The sequence below is a fragment of the Canis lupus genome, chromosome 2 (genome assembly GCF_003254725.2).
Source record: "Canis lupus dingo isolate Sandy chromosome 2, ASM325472v2, whole genome shotgun sequence".
Classification (NCBI taxonomy): Eukaryota; Metazoa; Chordata; class Mammalia; order Carnivora; family Canidae; genus Canis; species Canis lupus.
The window spans coordinates 56,832,654-56,853,634 of NC_064244.1; the positions used below are offsets into that span (position 1 = coordinate 56,832,654).

Sequence of the window (20,981 nt, forward strand, 5' to 3'; positions counted from 1 at the left end):
ATTTATTTCAAATATTTTATTTATTCATATATATAGAGAGAGAGAAATAGAGAGGCAGAGACACAGGTAGAGGGAGAAGCAGGCTCCATGCAGGGATCCTGATGTGGAACTCAATCCCAGGACTCCAGGATCATGCCCTGGGCCAAAGGCAGGTGCTAAACCGCTGAGCCACCCAGGAATCCCGTTACTGGCATGTTTAAACATCCTTTTCCCAAACTGCAACAGAACATGAAAAAATACTTTCTAGAGGGAAAAGCAACCAAGTGATTTAGAAATCCAACCATCACTATCCCCTAGGATGAAACTTTCAACCTACCCAGAAGAAATTTTTAACACCCTAGGTTTTGAGCATGACGGGCAGGCCCATAAATAATTGAGGGCAGTCATCAGCAGAGTGGAAAAAAATCTCTCCATGATTTTGGAGTCCCTGTCAATCTGAATACCCAGAACCATCTGCCAGAGTTTTCCAGAACTTGCTGCAATTTCATATGTCCTTTAATTGAGAGTTAGGATTTTCTAACTTCGAAAAATAAAGAGTAAAAATAGAAAGTGACCTGCTGAGAAATTACATATGTTTCACGCTGTCACAATCCTGGATATGCAGCCCATGGTATAAGATTGCAAATGAATTTCCTCTCCAAGATATAAAACTATGATTGCCATTAATATTATTATTAACCTTAAAGAATTAAATAGTTATTTACAAAATGGTGATGGGTCCTTTAAAAGTTTATCTGAAGTTGGTGATTTGCATTAAGTGACCCAGAGAGGCTGAAGATTTGAGGCCCTCTGTTCATACAGTTTGCTGGGTGGGTCCCTGAAGGATTCTGAGCGTTTATTGTTATAAAAGTATGCTAAATTGTTCTTGTTAAGAGTGAATGTTTCTGGTGACCTCCACATGGCTTCTTTTCATGCAGGAATTAAAGAGGAATTGGAGAGAGCTGGAGTCTCAGCCACTGCTCTCAGCATCCTCACTCTTAAAGAGCCACTCCTGGCTTTGCCCTAATCATCACTTCTGCTTCAGCCCCCTATCAGGTAGCACGAGGTCCAGGCTGAAAAACGCAGACTTGAATACAGCTCACTACCCTGGAGTTGGAAGGATCTGGTTTGGAGACCTGCCCTTGCCACTTTCCAGATGTATGGTTGTAGGCCAGTGACTTTCTCTAAGTCACCATTTTCCCATGGGGAAAGCTCAAGTAATTCCTTCATCCTGGCAGGGTGATTGTGAATCGTGAACAAGAAAATACATGTGAAAGCATTTTGACATCGACGATGTGGAACAGACTGAAAGGTCAACTCTCATTTCCCCCATTGCCCCAGATCTTTCCCATACTGTCCTCCCAGCAGAGGCCAATCATTGGTGTTAAAGGTGATGGATTATTGGAGGCACACAGGATGTCAGGGGAATCTCAAGGGGAAGGTGATAGCGGCTCTGTTCTGAGTCAGGCTTCACTTTCCAGCCATCTTTCCCTCCATTCAGCCATTCACCTACCTGTCCAATAAATATCTTTCATGCGACTGAGCCAGCAGCCTGTGAGCCCTCTGCTTCCATGGAGTTACATCTTACCACTAAGTTGTCAACAGTTCTCTCGAGTCCTGGCATTTGTGCTAAAACTAAAGCTGCTAACAGTGGCAGGAGGGCAGATCCCATCTGGCCCCATGGCTTGGCAGAGCCAGTCTGGTGGCTTGGCTTGGACCTGCAAGTTGAAAGGCTAAGGAAAACTGAGCTCCAGATCAGAATGCTCATGGGGATTGGAAAAAACAAATCCAGCTTAGTAGTGGGCTTTTTACCATCCAGTCTGACAAAGTCATGAAAGCACAGAGTGGGTGCTGAGGAGGTAGACAGACCACAGCTGCATGGACCGGGCTTTGGGATCTAGCAAAAGGGATGTATTCTTGGCCAAGCCCAGGGAAAGCCAGGCTTCCAGAAGAGTCCTGCTAAGTTTAAGAAATAGGCAGGCTTTTCATCCCGGCTCCTCCTAGGTCTCCATATCTAGACGTTTGCTTGGTGAAACCATGGTAACTGTGATGCCACAATGGGACATTCTTCCCAAGGTGGTAGAAGGAATCTCTCTGTTGAGCTCTGCTGTGTAGGTCAGAATGAGTTCATTTCTCCTTTGGCTGTAGCAGTTCACAGAAGACTCTGAGAGCCATCCAGACAACAAGAAATACCCAGTGTCATGAGTGGAACATGGTGACTGAGAACAGCTATTGTGCATTGTTTGAGGCAAGGGCGGGCCTGGTGATGGGGTGGATGATGAGACCCACATGGGCTTTGAACTCAGTTCAAATTCCAGCTCCACCACTTAGCCATTGTGTCACCTTGGCCAGGCTTCTCAGGGTCCAAATGTTAGCTTCTGAGTCTGTAAAATGGGAACAGTGATGCTATCTACCTCACAGGGTTATTGCACAAATTCACTGAGCTAAATGTCAGTCAGTTACTGTGTACAAGTACAAGGTGTCAGTAGTTAAAGAAATTCCAGTGTTCTCTAAGCCAGCCAAGTATAGCAGGACAGCAAAAGTGGGGGTGGCCTCACACTAAACCCTGCTTTTTCTTTTAGCAGCATTTTATGGCTATGGAGTTAAGAAAGGGGTCAAATTCCAATAGTCAAAAAACAACTTTCTGAGCCCCAACTCTCTGGGAAGCCCGAGGATCCTGGCTGGATCGAGGAGAAAACTGACGAGCGTGGGCTGCCTCCTTTCTGTGGGCCCCCTTACCTATCGTAACGATATCAGTGCTGGGCAGCTGGTCCCTGAGCTCTTCACTGCACGGAACCAAGCAATTGGGACGTGACAGGTCTGTGTCCCACGTCTTGGAAGCCTTGTCAATGCGAAGGAAAGAGTCAGGGCAACCAATGCTGAGGAGGGTGAGGCGGGGGTGTGGAAATCACCACTTTGGGGAGGAGAGGAAAAGCCTGTGCCTTCAGATGTTGTGTTTCCACAGCTGCCCATGGTGTCCGCTGCAGTTCGCTTTGGGGATGGCAGAGATGCGCGGGATGCTCTTAGTACTGCTCTATGTCTCCCACTCTTCTGCCAGTGAGTGTGCTGCTTTCTCTGTAACATGACAGGGGGAATTGTTTGGGAAAAGCTCATGGCCCTTGATGTTCAGAGAGGGATCCAGAGGGACGATGACTCAGACAGCGGGCATTGGTGGTGGGAATTAGGCAAAGAAGGGGAACATGAGGCGTGGATGTGGGAAACTGGCTTCAGCAGTCTGATGTCACAGCTGATCCTTGGGTGAGAGGGATCCTCGGGCTACAGAAAGGCTTGTTCAAAAAGCCCACCCTGCTCTTCCTGGGGCTCATCCCCCCAGGTGCCAAAAGGTGGGAGATGTCCTCCCTTGTGCCTGGGTGGGAGCCTGTGGTGCATCTGGTACACTCAGGAACCAGGTTCCTGTGTTTCTACTTCAGCATTGTTATTCCAATGAAACCTTTTATCATTTTTTAAGTTTAAATTCAATTTGCCAACATATAGTATAACACCCGGTGCTCATCCCATCAAGTGCCCGACACCCAGTGAAGTAGGAGGCTTGGCTCACCCAGCCTAGGGCTTTGAACTTCAAAGGTCCTTCCTGCTCTATCATAGTTATACTCTCTTCATGATTCTATGAATGTGGACTTCTTTTTTTATATAGGGCAATACAGCATCTTGGGTGAAACTAGGCCTGGCAGGGGGAGAATATTTTTTAAAACTTTAGTCAACATTTAACTCTCATTTGAAACAAAGTCCAGACTACCCAAGAGACTGCTCAGTTGGGGGCAATTTCCTCAAGGGCTTGGGAAGGCAAAGGCCAAGCAGGCCTGCATGGGCAAGATACAGCCTCCACCTGGTGGGACCTTTTAGCTTCTTGATGACAAGACTTCAGGGAGTGCTTGATATGGCAAAATGCTTTTGTTCATTCACCAGTTGATTTATTGAGTACTTACTGTGGGCCAGGCACTGTACTAGGCTCTAGGGATACATTGGCAAGCAAAATAGACCTGGCGGAACCATGTATGCCAACTGCTCAGGCAGGGCACAGCAAGGGCAAATCTGAGGATATGAAATGTGGCTGGAACAGAGACTGTGACAGGCTGAGGGTATATGAAGTTTGAATTCTGGCCTTGTATCCTACCAGCTGTGTAACTTGGACCAGCTCTAGAACTCAATTTTCTCACCTGCATATGGAGATTGATATAGTGTCCACCTCCAGTTCTGTTGGAGAAATTATATGAAGTAGTGTATATCAGCAGAGTTCAAACTTTTTGGTCTCAGGACCCCTTTATAACTCTTAAAAATTACTGAGAATCCCCCCCAAAAGAATTTTTGCTATGAGGCTATATCTTCCCATCTTTACTATGTTAGAAATTAAAAACTGGGAAAATTTTGAAACACAAGAATACCCAGGTTCACATATGCTATTAGCCATCAGGGTGATGACATCATGTAGCTTCTGGAAAATTCCACCACATACCAGTGTGAGAATGAGAGTGAGAAAAGCAAAAACTGTCTTAGTGTTCTTATGAAAACAGTTTAAATAAATCTTGCAGACCCTGGAAAGGGTCTTGAGGACTCCCAGGGGTCCTGGACCACATTGAGAACCACTGATGCTTTCCAATACTGCCTTGAGTGTGCTCTAAGTGCCCAAGACGAGAGTGATTATTGGTACCTAAAGTTATTTCTAGACTCAAAGATGCCATCAAGAATCTTTTACGGAGAAGGAGACCTACTAGGAAAAGAAATGGGTCGGGGAGGGGTGGCAGAGTTAGTGGCAACCAAGATGGAGAGCCAGAAGGAGCGAGGAACCAGCAGGAGAGGGAGTCTTGAGGTCTGACACGGTGGTGGTGGCCACAGGTCATCAACTCCTTGCCCCAACAGTGAGGCCTCTCCGCTACCTTTTCTGCAGGCTGTGGCATCCAGAAAACCAACATTATGGAAAATTCCGAGGAGGGTTTGGTCAACGACAAGGAATTCCCGTGGGTAGTGTCGCTGCAGGATTCCCAATACACCCACCTGGCTTTTGGCAGCATCCTTAGTGAGTTCTGGATCATCAGCATCGCATCCGCCTTGCAGAACAGGCCAGTACCTCTGCCTTTGGGGCCTACACAGCCCCCTGGAGCGGGGCGGAGGGACCTTTTCCTGCTCGGCTTGGGGAGGCCTGGAAGGTGGATTCCTGGAAACAGGGCAACAGGACATTTTACTGACTCTGCACTTGTTCTGCCAGGACTCTTGGGGTCCTAAAATCATCAGTTGCCAAATTCATGCTGTCCAGTGTGTTCTCTACTATGGGGACTGCAAGGTGAAATGAGTGTTCCTTCATCCTCCATAGGAAGGATATCCATTCCCATTTTCCTGAAATCACAGGCACTGACTCCTGATACTAGAGGTCCTTCCTCTAGTCTTGTTAAGTGAATTGATAGGAACCTATATCTTAAAACACTTAACCTCAAGCCTTAACAACAGGTCTGCCACAGATATATGTACATAGAGAGAAGACTTGAAGGAAATAAGCAAATGCTTAAGAACACTTATCTCTGGATGCTCAGAATGCACATGATTTCTGTATTCTTCTTTGAACTTCAATCTATTCCCCAACTTCTATGTAGTAAATATTTGTTCCTGTAAACCAGGGAAAACCCCTCAAATATTATTAAAGGAATAATCTTACTTTTTGACCCAATGACCTCACTTTTGAGAATCAACATTAAGGAAATAATTTCAACCACTGGAAAAGTGGTTGCAGAAAATTGTTCATAGAATGGTTAGTTACACATAAAACACTGGAAATGTAATGTCCAATTATCATGGATAAATAAATTCTAATTACTCTTTCATATGTATAACATATAATATATAGTATATAAGTAATATGTAATTACATATGTATCTTTATATATACTATTTATATGCCTTATATGTGTATGTAAATGTATATATACACTAAGTATGGGGAGAGAGATTATAATTACTATAATTGGCTAAATAATAGTATAAATCCTTGATGGAATATTGTACAGCTACTGAATTTTCTTACACCTATGATTTATAATTACTATTTGAAAGTATATGCATTTATTTTTTTTGAAAATACATGTATTTAAATGAAATACTATACATATACATAGTTTAATGTTCTGGAGAAACCAAAGCAGCTTCTTTCCCCTGGCCTTCAGACACTAACTCCCTGTCTTAAACCATAGTCTGTCATCAGTTTCTTGAATATTCTTCCTTAATTACTCAATGCATTTACAGATATCTGTAATATACCTATAGGTCTATCCATATTGATTCTATCTACTGACAGAGAAAGAATTTTCCTTCCCCCCGTATTAATGTGCTAGGACTGCCATAACAAAATACCACAGACATTGCAGCTTAAACAACAGAAATTTATTTCTCACCATTTTGGAGGTTGGAAGTCCAAGATCAAGTTCAAGATCAGAAGGACTGGTTTCTCCTGAGGACTCTCTCTTTGGCTTGCTTACCGCTGCCTTCTCACTCTGTCCTCACATGGCCCTTCCTTAGTGTGTGTGTTCCTGGTGTTTCTGCTTCCTTTTATAAGGACACCAGTCCTGCTGGATTAGGGCCTTACACTTATGACCTCATTTAATCTTCATTACCTCTTTAAAGGTCCTATGTCCAAATATGGCCACATTTGGGGCTAGGCCTTTACCTACAAATTCAGCAGGACACAGTTCGAATATAACAACCACACTACAACTGGTAGCACACCATACACAGTATTACACTCGTAGCTTGTTTCACTCTACCAGGAATGCTGAGCCATCTTTTCTTACCATTACATAGGGACCTCCCACATTTCTCAGCTGCACAGTATCCCAAAATGGTTCTACTATAATTACACAGTTCTCTATTAATGGAAATTTGGGTTGTTTGCGATCTTTTACTCAGACCAAAAAATGCTGTAGATATACTTGTACATATATTATTTCACACACACGCAATATACTGTAGAATGAATAACCCAGGAGTGGAAAGACTGGACTTAATGTTGATAGCCATTGCCAGCCAACTAGCCTTCCAGAAAGGTCCTGCTTTCCATGTAGTGTTTTCATTACTACTGTTTATCTGGTCAACCAGTTTTGGTCTGGATTTTCCCTTTGCCTCAGGGTTTTATTAAAGATAAGGGCTTTTAAATACCTAGGTGGTGGGGTGTTTGGTCTATTTTGTTTTCCAGCATTACTGAATTCTGAGTTACACTACATAGTGATCAGATCTACTTAGGAATTTGCTGGGATTGTCCTTCTGCTATATGTGATCCATGTGAATATTTTCCACAGAGAAAATTCAAAGTTCATTCTCTGTCTTTGGTGTACAATTTACTATATAAAATTGGGAGGGCAGCCCGGTGGCTCAGCGGTTTAGCGTGCCTTCAGCCCAGGGCATGATCCTGGAGACCTGGGATCGAGTCCCACGTCGGCCTCCCTGCATGGAGCCTGCTTCTCCCTCTGCCTGTGTCACTGCCTCTCTCTATATATATGTCTCTCATGATTAAATAAATAAAATCTTTGAAATTGGGAAAGGTAATCTTGATCTGTCCTAGGCTGACAAAGGTAAGTTAAAGTCTATCATGAACAAGCTTCTGGCTTTTTCTATTTCCTGGAGTGTTCCCTTTGTGAACATTATATCATGTGCTACAGGTGTTTGAGACTATGAGGTCTACACTGGAGACTAAATTCTTTCTTTCTTTTTTTAGATTCTATTTATTTATTCATGAGAGACAGTTGAGAGAGAGAGATAGAGGCAGAGACACAGGCAGAGGGAGAAGCAGCAGGCTCCATGCAGGGAACCCGACGCGGGACACGATCCTGGGTCTCCAGGATCACGCTCTGGGCTGAAGGCAGTGCTAAACTGCTGACCCACGGGGGCTGCCTGACTAGATTCCTTCTTATCAAGAGCCCTCTCTTTATCTTACTCCTTGCTCTTCTGCTCTGAATTGATGTTCAGAATGAAACTCCTACTTCTTGTTTTTAATTTAGGTTATATTTTCTGCTTCTGTTGCTTCTTTTCTTTTCACTCTGTGGCCTTTGTTTTGTTTTGTAGGTCTCCTCTGACAAATTTGGGAAGTTTGAGTTTTCTGGTGTTCATCTGAGAGTTGTAATTTCATGGAAGATGACTACATATCAGTTTCTTTCTGGACTGTCTTCTTTAGACTCTGCTGTGGCCAATGCTAGAAGTCCTATCTTTTTACTTCTCTCTCCTTCTCCACCACACCATTTTGATAGATTATAATAGGTTCTTTAATGTTTACCTTGATGCATATGCATATTTGCACATTCTTATTACTTCATAATTTAGCTGTAAGCAAATAATATGTTCAGGCTCTTGTAAAAGAGAAAACAGACATATATGCCTACCTCCCAACTTTCTTTTCAGCTTCAGTAATACCATCTAATTACTGCCAGAGTTTACATTTTTACTCCAACCTAAATTTTAAAAGGTTTTAAATTTTAGTCCAATGTTAAAATGAATTCCACACTTACTGACAACTCTTTTGCTGGATTTTCTCCATTCCACACTAGAATTGGCTAAAATTTGTCTTCAGGTATGTACTTTCTTAAAAGACTCCCAAGAACCATATTTCCTTGGGTTTTTTATATTCGGAAATGTGCTATCCTCAAGCTTAAATGACACCTTTTTTCAATCTTATTTTTTAAAGATTTTATTTATTTATTCATCACAGAGAGAGAGAGAGAGAGAGAGAGAGAGAGGCAGAGACAGAAGCAGGCTCCATACAGGGAGCCTGATGTGGGACTCGATTCCGGGTCTCCAGGATCACGCCCTGGACTGAAGGCACCACTAAACCGCTGAGCCACTGGGGCTGCCCTTTTTAAATATTTCTAAGTAATCTCTGTACCCAGTGTGGGGCTCAAACTCATGACTCCAAGATCGAGAGTAGCACGCTCTACTGTCTGAGCCAGTCAGGCACCCCTGAATGACAATTCAAGTATAGAATTCATAGATCATGCCTTCTTTCCTTTTGAGACTTAATAGGTATTACCCCCAGCTTCTGGTATTAAATCTTACTGAAGTCTGAAGCCATTCTGATTTTCTCCTCTGTAGGTGTGTGATCATTTATCCCAGTATACCTGCTGTTTGTACCCCCTTTCATTCTCTTAAGTTCCTTTGGCAATAAATTATATGGCCTCATTTAAGATGACTTAATTAGGTTTTGTCTGGATGCCCATGGAGTCCTTTGTCACTGAAGACCAGCTACTAGCTATGCTGGATCTCTCCCATTTCTACTCTTTTCTAGCTTGTTGTGTCCCAGAAGGCTAACTTATGTGGGTTACACCACAGGCACTCTTACCTTCTGGGTTCCAGTTGGGTTTGGCCAAGGGGAACACTGGCAAGAGATCAGAGGAAGCGAGGAGAGTGAGGTCAAGGTCTTTACTCCACTGAGGGGTACTGCAGACTGGCTGCCTCCTCCAGCCAAGTGACCTAATCCCCATAGCTCCGAGCACTTCCTCCCCTTCTCTAGTACCTAGAGTCACAGGAACACCCTGGTTGTTATCTCAGCAGAAAGCTGGATTTGCCACGTGGTGCCCAGGCACTGCACTATTCTTTGTGATTTTCCTACATCTTTCCAAGACCTTTGTAGAGTTCCCCCAACTTACCTTGAGTATGCCATCTATTTCCTGCTGGGAGCTGACAAGGATATGTCTCCTTGTTGATCATTCTGTATCCCTTTTTTCCTAGGATATGGAGTCCACTTCTGAACTGTAGACTGAAGTCTTATTTCCAGAAAATTTTCTTAAATTATATCATAAAATGTTTTATTATCTGTTTTATTATCTGTTTTGTTATTTGGGTGACTTTCTTTGTGATCTGCTGACTTACCATTAACTGCCACATTTGTTATTTTCCTCTCTCTCCTTTAAAAATCTTTGTTAGGGTTAGAAACGACAAATACCCACCATTTGCTTCAATATGGATAGAACTGGAGGGTATTATGCTGAGTGAAGTAAGTCAATCGGAGAAGGACACACATTATATGGTCTCATTCATTCGGGGAATATAAAAAATAGTGAAAGGGATTAAAGGGGAAAGGAAAGAAAATGAGTGGGAAATATCAGAGAGGGTGACAGAACATGAGAGACTCCTACCTCTGGGAAACGAACAAGGGGTATTGGAAAGGGAGGTGGGCGGGGGGTTGGGGTGACTGGGTGACAGGCACTGAGGGGGGCACTTGATGGGATGAGCACTGGGTGTTATGCTATATGTTGGCAAACTGAATTCCAATTTTTAAAAAATCTGATATTTCCCACTCATTTCTTTTTTTTTTCCCCTTTCTTCCCTTTCACTATTTTTTATATCAGAAAGGGAGACAGAACATGAGAAATTCCTAACTCTGGAAACAAACAAGTGGTGGTAGAAAGGGAGGTGGACAGGGGGTGGGGGTGACTGGGTGACAGGCACTGAAGAGGGGCACTTGATGGGATGAGCATTGGGTGTTATGCTATATGTTGGCAAATTGAACTCCAATAAAAATAAATTTTAAAAAACCTTTGTTAAGGATGCCTGGGTGGCTCAGTGGTTGAGTGGCTGCCTTCCGGCTCAGGGCTTATGGCATGATTCTGGGATGGAGTCCCACAGCAGGCTCCCTGCAGGGAGCCTGCTTCTTCCTCTGTCTGTGTCTCTCTTATGAATAAAAATCTTTAAAAAAAATAAAATTGTGATTTAAAAATAATAATAAATAAAAATCTTTGTTAATATCTATTTCATTTTGGCCACTTCTCTCAGTCCCTCCCTCTGTGTCCCTTACTGTATTTTTTGTGTTATCTATTCTCCTTCATGCTGCTTCCAATTTGGCCTTTATTTTGGCAATGGTTTTGTTTTCTTTCCACTTGTTTGCTGAAAAGCATGTTTGACCAGCATTTTCTGACTTTGTGGGGGTAGGTATCATCTAGAACTCCTTGCACTCCTGCTGTCTCCCCTTGCTTTTGTTAGCCCTTCCTCTGATTCTGATATTTGGGGTTTCTTGTGTCTCTTTGCTTCATGGTGTTTGCAGCCTTTCTCATTCTTGTAGTTCCTTGGGTGATCCCCAAGAGAAGAAAGGGAAAACACCCGAATGAACTCCATCATTATTAAAATCAGAATTTCTCTGAAGAGTACTTAGAGTTTGTAATATGAAAAGATGTTTATATTAAAATTTAAGTGCTAAAATCAGGAGTCAAGATTATATCTTTGATGTAACAATGACTACATAAACAAAAAATAAAACTATGGGAAAAGCATGAAGATAATCATCCCTGATATAACAGATTATCTTTTGGTGGTGGGACAAATGATGTTAAGATAGAGAAATTCCCAAGTTGCTATGGGCTCACAAAGGAAGACACAAGCCTAGAGGTTCAGAAAAGATTTTCTGGGGACTGGATCCAAAGAGATGAGTAAAAATTAGCCCAGGAAAAATGAGGTGGATGAGTATTCCAAACAAACAAACAAAAATTAAATATAAAAACAGGGAAGTGTGAATCTTCCATGGTGCCTTGGCTTCTCAAGTTTCCTTTGCTCTCTCTCTCTCTAGGAAGGACGTCATTGTTATAGTTGGTATAGCTAAGATGGATGCCAAAGTGGTTGCTCATGAAGAGTATCCAGCCAATAACATCATCATCCATGAGGATTTTGATAATGAAACCATGATCAATAACATAGCCCTCCTGAAGACAGACACGGCGATGGAGTTCAACAACCTGATCCAGCCCATCTGCTTCCTCAGCAGAAAGCTGCATGTGCCACCAGCCTTGCGGAACTGCTGGGTGGCAGGATGGAATCCCACGTCTGCAGTTAATGCCTTCCTTCTCCTAGAGGAGGCTGTGTGTATGCTAGCAGTGGGGGTGACTTGGATGAACCATTCTAGAGCTTATCTTAATAATTCAGGTTGTTTGAGATTCTGGTATTGGGCTGGAACCCTCATGTAATAAGTCAAGATTTCCAATGCTTGCCTTTTCTGTGGCCATTCTTATATGTGTTCCTTTTTCTTCTAGTCCTACACCAAAATTAGAAGTACATAGGCAGCAAATAGCCTGAAGTGAGTGCAAAGTTATAGTGGGGCAAGGGGATACTATTCCCTGAACTGGAACTGATTATCCTCTTTGCTAAGCTGTCCTTGTTTTCTCTTATTCTTGGAAAATGAATAAGGAAATGTATTCTCTGTAGATGTAGAAGAAGGATGGAATATGTTATTTTCACATCCAAGTTCAAAACAAAGGTAGTTTTCAGAAAAACTCTGACACAGGTTCTGATTTCTATAAGGAAAAGGGGTTTATCAGAACATTTTCTACTCACTCCCATGTAGATACGTGAGTTGTAGTTGAGCTGACATAGGCAATGTCTTCTTGTTAATAATTCTTGGCTCTCTGTTGCATGGTCTAGACAGGAAATCACATGACGATGAGTATCCTGAGGAAAATCTATGTGAAAGACATCAACCTATGTCCCCTACACAAACTCAAGAAAACAGGATGTGGCAATCACATGGAACAGGAAACTGATGCTGTCTGCTTGGTAAGAGCAAGATGGAGTAAAAGCTAAAGGCTGAGAGTGAGCAGTGGTCACTTCGAGGGAACCTTGAGACTCCCTCATTGCATGGTCAACTCCATGAGGGACTGGCAGGGACTGGCACCTGGCACTCATAGCTGCCTCCAGCACTTGGCAGACAGTAGATGCTCAATAAAAATCTACTAAATGGACTAAACAGTCACCATTTTAAATGTGACATGATTAAGCATTTCTAAGTCATAGATGTTTTCTCACTGGCTAAAAGTCTGAAAGTGTGAATCCAAACTATGCATGAAGATATACTTCAAGCATGTCTACAGGGTGGGGTCATTGTATTCAGCTTCTATAGAGCCTACACTCTGATGCTATTGCTCATCAGTTATCGGAGTTTTTTTCTGTAAGAAGCCCTGCCCTCCATCTGGAAGAGAGTTGTATAGATGTGGTTGTCCTACACCTCGGCAAAATGTGTGGAATTCATAAACCCCTGGCCCAGGCTCCCTCATGCCCATACTCAGAGAAAGTGTGATTTACAGAGGTCATACAGTTAATAAATGTTAGAGTAAGGATGAGAACATAGGTCCACCAGATCTCCAGGCAGTTTTTCTCCTCTACTCCAAAATTTCTAAGGTGCGGATCATCCACTCTCCTTCAATTAAGTGTCAGGATTCCCTGGTGGGGAATTTTTTTTCCCCAGATGATTTATGGAAAGTATTTTAGAGAAAGGCAGAAAAATACACATATGCAGATAATTCTTTCTAAAAGTAATTTTATTGCAAATACATGAAGGACTACCTTTCACTAGGCAGTGAGTTTGCCTTTCCAAAGTTGGTTCAACATTTGAGTGCCTACTTTGTATGAGTCTCTCTACCCATAGAAGACCAACAACTTTTTAAAGTAGATAACATGTTAAAATACATTAGAAAATATAGCTAGTTACCAAAATCCTGCTGTTAACCATTCCATCAATCCAGTACATATTTCATCAAATTGAAGATGCTGTTATTTGTAGAATCCACCATTTTTTATGATCAATCATGAGAGAGAACTCTGACATCAACCAATTAAAAGACACATCTCATTTCAAAGATGTAAATTTTTCAAGAGCATCTTAGATTCAATGGAATATGGTAAGCTGTTCATACTCTAAAATGATTACCTCTTTAAATCTATCTACAAAGTTCAGAGTGGTTTTTACCTATTGGTTTTTAACTATAGAGCACCTGCAGTCAGTCCTTTGTTTTTGAACTGTGCTTGCAAACTGGCTCAGACACTGACTTGTCCACCTAGGATCCTTTCCTCTTTCAGAAATATGTTCCAGTGTCCAGAGATCCTCATAGTCATATTTCAGATATGTAGGATAAGCCACCCAAGTTCAGTATCTGCCTAATGAGTCCCCAGAAATCCAACCCAAAGCAGAATCACTCTGAACTCACTGCTCCCCCTTCTCCTCACAACTGTTAGGGCTTTTGTTCAATGTCAAAGTTGAGCATCACACAATGAAAGAGCCCCTCTAAGCTGGGGCTGCTCCTCTGGGAGATGAGCTGGGGTTGCTTCAGAGAAGCACCTGGTACTACTTCTCTCAGCTGCTTGGGCTTAAGAAGTTAGGTCCCACAGGTTAGGAGGAAGAGAAAAAGCACTGCATTCTACACCCAGGTGGAATGGCAACTTGCAAAACCATGCAACAGCCAGGGAGGTCTACTGCACAATCATTCATCAAACTATTTGTCCTAAATGGCATGATTTTTCTTCCTTAAGCTATAAAACCACAATTAAGGCAAACTGGGAGTGGTATTGGTGACAGGAGGGGAGGCCATGCTATGCTTGGCCAGAGAACCTCTCTGACCAAAGTAGACATGATATGGTGCTAAAGGAGTCTATTTAACAGTCCTATCACTGTCAGCCAGAACTTGGGATGAAATCTCTACCCTCTGCGCCATGGCAGCACGGGGCAGCAAAAGCAATGTGTGCTTGACCAGCCCTTCTCAGAGACAGGCCACACAGGTCAAGGGGGCTGCCCAGCCTTTGAATGACAACCCCTCTTGGGGTAAGATGGACCACTAGGCTGGAGTGAGGGGTCAGAAATACCCTTAAGGGGAGGCCTGGGAGTGGGGCAACTAAGGTAAATTATACCAAGCAGTTGTCTTGTTGCTAGTCCTCATATTTCTCAGCTTTTCACATAAAAATGATGGCCTTTTATAGACACCAGAATAATGGTAGCCAATTCTTCATTGAGTGCAGCCTGTGTGCCAGGCACTGTGTTAGGAGCTCTGCATGTAGTATATGCACTTTAACTCAGAGAGTAGTAGGTGACTCGCCAGGGTCACATATCTAGGTAAGTGTGCCAAGCTTCCACGCACTCCCTCAAAGGGAGATCAGGTCTGTGCGGCAGAATCACCTCTGAGTCCCAGAGGACTTCCTGTGGGAAGGCTGGGAGCGTGGGCAGGGCTGATGAGCAGGGGCACCGACAGGTGCCGACCAAGTGGACAGGCTGTGAACCTAGCCTGGTCAGTGCTCCCCGGGGAAATGTGGCTCTGACCTCAGCAGGAGTGTGGGATGGAGGGAGCAGCTTGAATGGAAGATAGAAACACAGCAGAGAGAAGGAAAAATTGTGAGCATTCCAGGCCAGAAACAGTGGGGGTGGGGTGGGGGGGTAGCGGGGGAATCAACATTTGAGGAATGAGAAACCAAAAGAGAGTGAGGATTTAGTCAAAGGGCCATGAAAATGAAATGGGAACCAGGAAGCTGTTGCCAAACTGCAAAAATCTACAAATAATTTGTATAATAAAAGAAAAAGTCATCTTGTTGGAATTTATGGTAGCAGCCGCCTAGTTTGGAATTGGTATGCTATAATGTACCCCAACTCCAGTGAGAACCAGTGTAAAACATTTCTGGAACAAATAGTAAATTGTACAAGCATATATATATATATATATATATATATATATATATATACATACACATATACATATAAGACCTGAAACCTTCTGTCTTTTGTCACAGGGGGACCCAGGAAACCCAATGATGTGCCAGCTACAGCAACTGAATCTGTGGGTGCTGAGAGGAATCTTGTCCCATGGTGGTGAGGAATGCCCTGGCGTATTTCTGTACATCAGGGTGGAAGACTATAGTGACTGGATTATATCCAAGACTAAGAAAACCAGCCATCCACTGTCTTCTTTCTACCACTTGGAGGATTCGTTTCCTTTCTTCAGCTACTCATCACATATCATCGTGACACAGAGAAAACATTCTGGGCTAGGCCAGGGTGGATGGTCCCAAACATACACGCAAGGACAAAAAAGGGTCGCCATACATTCATGGCCAACAAACAGCTTTAGAAAGGGTCCAGATGTTGGGGAGAAAGGGTTAAAGGAATTAGGCAAGTCTTCTGTTGCGGCCATCCAACCCATGTACTATGACTATTATGGTGGGGATGCCAGGGATGGTGGTGGGCCTATTTCAGGTCAGAACAGGTTACATCAGCCCCAAGAAATTATCTTGTTTTTCTTTGTGCTGGTTTTCTTTTGCAATGGTATCTAGTCAAGGACCTAAACCTCTCAACTGAAGAGTAAGCTCAGAATGCTGAGTGCCAGGCAGTCACCATGCTATTTTGGTGTCTGTTTTTTGATAGTTGCACACCTGGGCTGCCATGGACAGGCCCACAGTGCATAATGGGTGGGCTCTCCCTCCTCTGTCCCACTCCTACATGCGGGAAGGTCACTTTCATTTGTGCTTGTGAACTAAATGTGGGCTAACAAGTGTCAAACCATTAGAGTGCCCTGTGGTTCTTTCAGTGTTAACGGTTCCAGGGGCCAGGCTATGAAATTAGCCACACTCCCCACAGGCAAATGTGGCCTGGGAAGTGCTCAGCAGTCCGGCTGGAGAGTGGGGGACACCAAGCAGCACAGGGAACAGTGAGAGGACCCCTTGAATGGAAAGGAGCTGATTACTTTAATGGATCACTCTGGTCTGCAGCTGTGGCCTCCCTCTGGCTATTTCCTGGGGGGGGCAAAGTGCCTGCAACTGCTCATTGGTGGTTTTCATTTTATTCCATGCCTTGCGGTAGCCTTTTAAGGACATCTGCAAAAAAAGGGAAAAAGGGGGGGGGGGGAGACAGTCATTTGGGAAAAAGAGATTGTGATTTTTCAGAATGCAACCCGCATCTAGTCCTGCGATGATGCAGAGGAGTCTGTATGGCCAGTGCCAGGCTGGAAGATTCTTCCAAAGAGCTTGTTTCTGTTCAGTGAAGTGAGTGGTTGTTAGGTTCCTGCTGTGCTATTTCTCAGCTCCAAATCTGACGGGCCTAAGTTTGGATCCTAATTCACTCCCTGCCACCAAGCAGAGAAAGTACTGTGGGAAAACGAACCTGGGTCTAGATGTGAAATGCCAGGCTTCCAGAGTGACCTGCCTGGGTTTCTGAGCTATTCGTGTGTCTCAAGTGTCCTCAGTATGCAACCAGGCCTGTGGCAGACCTAGTGCTTTTTTTCTGACCATTTGCACATTTCCCGTTTCCTTTCTGTGCTCACAAGGGGCTAGGGTGCTCTGAGCACACCATATCATACAGAAAGGCTGCGGGATTATAAAAAATGAAAGACACATGGCAACTATGTAAATGCATGGAATCGGGTTCTGAGTGGTATTAAAAATCCATTATTATCTCATTTTTAAAGAATATTGGCTTCTCCATGTATAAAGTAGCAATCACTAAATTACCAATGGTGGGGGAAGGAATTCAGAAATTTCCAGAATTCATTAAGAAAACAAGCAACTAAAAACATACTATGACTACTGAGTGTCTTCCCAATCACCTGAAAAGACACTGTCCCTAATATTGAAAAGGGAACTTAAAAAAAAAAAAAAAAGGAAAGAAAGGAAGGGAGGGCATCTTTCATTTTCCTCTATATTTCCCTGAAGAAACTGCTGAGATTTCTCACAGACATTACATATCCCAACACCCATATTCTTGGCTTGAAAAATATAACTCTGGACAAAAACGTGAAGGACAGAAAAGATAGCCTATCTTGGGGGTTCTCTGAGACTTACCTCTGCTATCTCCACTTTCCTTTCCCACATCTTGATGGTCTTCTCCAGGTCCCCATTTAAGATGTTCTCCCGCACATATAACATCACCTGTGGCGAGCGGAACTCAGCCAGCTGCTTGCGGAGCTTCTTGTTCAAAGCCTCAGCCTTGGCCCGGTCCTGGGTTGGGAAGGACATATTAAACCAGGGATCCCTGGTGGTCCTGGCTTACTGGACTTACTGGCCCTGACCCATCTCTCTCCAGTTTCAATGCAGTTCTCAAAATAATGTTAAAATTTTCAAAGATTCTGATTATTTTTTTTTACAAATGGTGATGTTTTCATCCAGTTCAGAAACAGTAAGTGCAGTCTAAGTTTTCCTTCCTTCCTTCCTTCCTTCCTTCCTTCCTTCCTCCCTCCCTCCCTCCCTCCCTCCTTCCCTCCCTTTCTTCCTTCCTTAAAGAATATGCTTTCCTTATTGTGATTTCTTAGGTTTGGTGGGTTCTCTGGGGGAAAACTATGTACTTATGTACATTTTGATTTGATCGGACTCAACTCACTTTCCTATCTTTTTGTAAAATACACATAACATAAAGTTTCCCATTTTAACCATTTTAAAGTGTGCAGTTCTGCAGCATTCAGTACATTCACACTGTTGTACAAGCTTCACCATCATCCATCTCCAGAACTTTCTTCATCTTCCCAAATTAAACCCCTGAACTCATGAAGTACTGATGCCTCAGGACCACTTCCCCTAGGCCCTGGCAACCGCCAGTCTACTTTCCATCTCTATGAATTTGACTCCTCAAGTACCTCATATAAGTGGAATCATAGAATACTTGTCCTTTTGTGACTTATTTCACTCAGTATGTCTTCAGTGCTTATCTGTGTTATATGCAGAATTTCCTTCCTATTTAAGGCTAAATTAATGTATATACTACATACATACATATGTATACACTACATTGCTTCTCCATTTACCTTGCCAATGGACACTTGGGTTGCTTCTACCCCTTGGCTATCATGAAATAGTACTGCTATGAACATGGGTGTACAAACATCCTTTCAAGTTCATGCCTTCAATTATATGGGATATGTATCCAGAAGTAGAATTGCTGGATCAATCATTATTCAACTTTTTGAGAAATCTCTGTCTTTTTAAATTTTATATTTAAAATTATCATACTGTAAAATTAATTTGTCTTTCTTTTAATTGAGTGGATTTTTTGAATTGACAATGTCCTTTATTATTCTTTAAAGGTTTATTTTATTTTTTTAAGATTTTATTTATTCGTGAAAATACACAGAGAGGAGAGAGAGAGAGAGAGAGAGAGAGAGAGAGAGAGAGAGAGAGGTAGAGACATAGGCAGAAGGAGAAGCAGGCTCCATGTAGGGAGCCTGATGTGGGACTCGATCTCGGGTCTCCAGGATCATGCCTGGGGCCAAAGGCAGTGCTATACCACTGAGCCACCCGGGCTGCCCCAAGTTTTATTTATTTTAGAGAGAGAGTGTATGAGCAGGAGGGGCAGAGAGAGAGGGAGAATCTCAAGCAGACTCCATGCTGAGTGCAGAGCCTGATGCAGGGCTTGATCTCATGACTCTGAGATCACGACCTGAGCTGAAACCAAGAGTGAGAAGCTTAACTCACTGAGCCACCCAGCCACCTCTGTTTTATTTTAACTGTTTTGAATAGGCAATACATTCCATTCAAATGGTATAAAAGTATACAGGACGATCTCCCAGCCCACCTTGTCCTCAGCCACACAGTTCTTCCCAGAAGCATGCACTATTTTTAGGTATTGCATATTCTTCTAGAGATCTACATTCATATAAATGTATATTTATCTTTTTTGCACAGAGTAGCCAATGCTATTCACTTTTACACTTCCAACTCTTTTTCACTCAATAAATACTGAAGATCCTTCTACATCAACACATAAAAAAACTACTCATTCTTTTTAACAGCTGCATCATTTTCCATTGTATTCATTTCCACTGTATTCCATTTTCCATTGTAACATAACAAGTCCTCACAGTCACTCAGTTCCTCAATCTCCTGCTATTACAATAAACAGTGCTGTGATTACTAATCTTCTGGGTATAGGTTATACTGTAAATATGCAAGTACATCAGTAGGATGAACTACTGAAAGTGAAATTGCCTGTTCTAAGACCATAGTTCTCAACCAACAGGTGTGGGGGAGGCAACTGTGCTCCTAGGAAACATTTGGCAATGTCTGGAGACATTCTTGGTTGTCACAACTAGGAGAGTGCTACTGGCACCTAGTAGGTAGAGGTCAGGGATGCCACTAAACACACTACAGGGCATAGGACAGTCCCCTACAACAAGGAATTTTCTGACCCAAAATGTCAGTGACGTCTAGGTTGAGAAGCCCATCCATGAGCATGTATGTATGTATGTAATCTTCAAAAGTTCTCCCCACTCTGAGGTTATAATAAAAATGTTCCCACTATTAAGTTTAGGACTTTAATGGTTTTATCATTTACATTTAAATCTCTGACACATCTGGATTAATTTCACCATAACACACATAGCTCCAACTTTGTTTTTTCCTAAATGGCCACCTACTCATCCCAAATGATTTATTGAATAATCTGGTTGTGCCTCACTGCAATGCCTTTACCATAAACTGCATCAATAACAAAACTTTATCAGATATTTGATCATATACATGACATCTATGTGATCTGTGTTAGGGCTCATCATAGGACTTCTATTTTTTCTCTCTGATCTTCCAGTCTATTCACAAGCTTGTTTTAAATACTGTAACTTCATATCATGTTTCAGTATCTGGTAGGGCTAGTCCACTCATCTACTTAAGAATTTGGGGGATATTTTTCCAAAAGAATTTTGAGTCAATTTATTTAAATCCTTTTTAAAAATCTACTTGGTATTTTAATTGGAATACCATGATTTCACATCTCAACTTAAACAGAGCTAACATTCTTATGATGTTGAACCTTCCTAGCCTAGCACCATCTTTTCATTCCTTGCTTCACAAAGTATAAGTCTATGATATTGGCATCACTTGGGAACTGGTGAAAATGAAGACTCTTGGGCCTATCCAATCAGAATCTGCCTTTTAGGAATATAAAAAATAGTGAAAGGGAATAAAGGGGAAAGGAGAAAATAATGAGTGGAAATATCAGAAAGGGAGACAGAACATGAAAGACTCCTAACTCTGGGAAACAAACTAGGGGTGGTGGAAGGGGAGGTGGGCGGGGGGTGGGGTGACTGGTGATGGGCACTGAGGTGGGCACTTGACGGGATGAGCACTGGGTATTATTCTATATGTTGGCAAATTGAACACCAATAAAAAGTAAATTTATAAAAAAAAGAAAAAAGAAAAGATAAAAAAAAATCTGCCTTTTAATAAGATCCCCAGGTGACTGGTTTGCACCTTCTAGTTTGAAGCACTACTTTAATTCACTTTGACGA

The 20,981-nt window shown here is 42.6% G+C and overlaps 2 protein-coding genes and 1 long non-coding RNA gene across 14 annotated transcripts in view; 1 reads left to right on the forward strand and 2 right to left on the reverse strand.

The window, feature by feature from the left end:
- LOC112660111 (uncharacterized) overlaps positions 1–3,293 on the reverse strand; it is a 68,428-nt gene extending 65,135 nt beyond the window's left edge. For 2 of the 5 annotated variants that reach the window (XR_004813910.2, XR_004813909.2), the window contains exon 1: positions 1,493–2,387. This is a non-coding gene — a long non-coding RNA (uncharacterized LOC112660111). Of the gene's footprint in view, positions 1–1,492 lie in introns of all 5 variants that reach the window. The other 3 variants (XR_007404289.1, XR_007404290.1, XR_003136706.3) reach the window with 2 other exon arrangements.
- On the forward strand, positions 2,948–16,276 carry PRSS54 (serine protease 54). Its single transcript, XM_049098167.1, is given in 6 exon segments — positions 2,948–2,986; positions 2,988–3,036; positions 4,886–5,061; positions 11,535–11,789; positions 12,379–12,510; positions 15,505–16,276. Coding segments are annotated over 6 exon segments (1,188 nt in total). The 5' UTR covers positions 2,948–2,950; the 3' UTR covers positions 16,045–16,276.
- Positions 5,005–20,981, reverse strand: part of CCDC113 (coiled-coil domain containing 113) — a 40,226-nt gene continuing 24,249 nt past the window's right edge. For 7 of the 8 annotated variants that reach the window (XM_025447478.3, XM_049098138.1, XM_025447483.3 and 4 more), the window contains 2 exons: positions 17,548–17,703; positions 13,254–16,584 (listed from right to left, as the gene is read on the reverse strand). In XM_025447478.3, the coding sequence (XP_025303263.1) occupies positions 16,456–16,584; positions 17,548–17,703 (285 nt within the window). In that variant the 3' untranslated portion in view covers positions 13,254–16,455. Of the gene's footprint in view, positions 5,153–13,253; positions 16,585–17,547; positions 17,704–20,981 lie in introns of those variants that run through there. The other variant, XM_049098117.1, reaches the window with a different exon arrangement.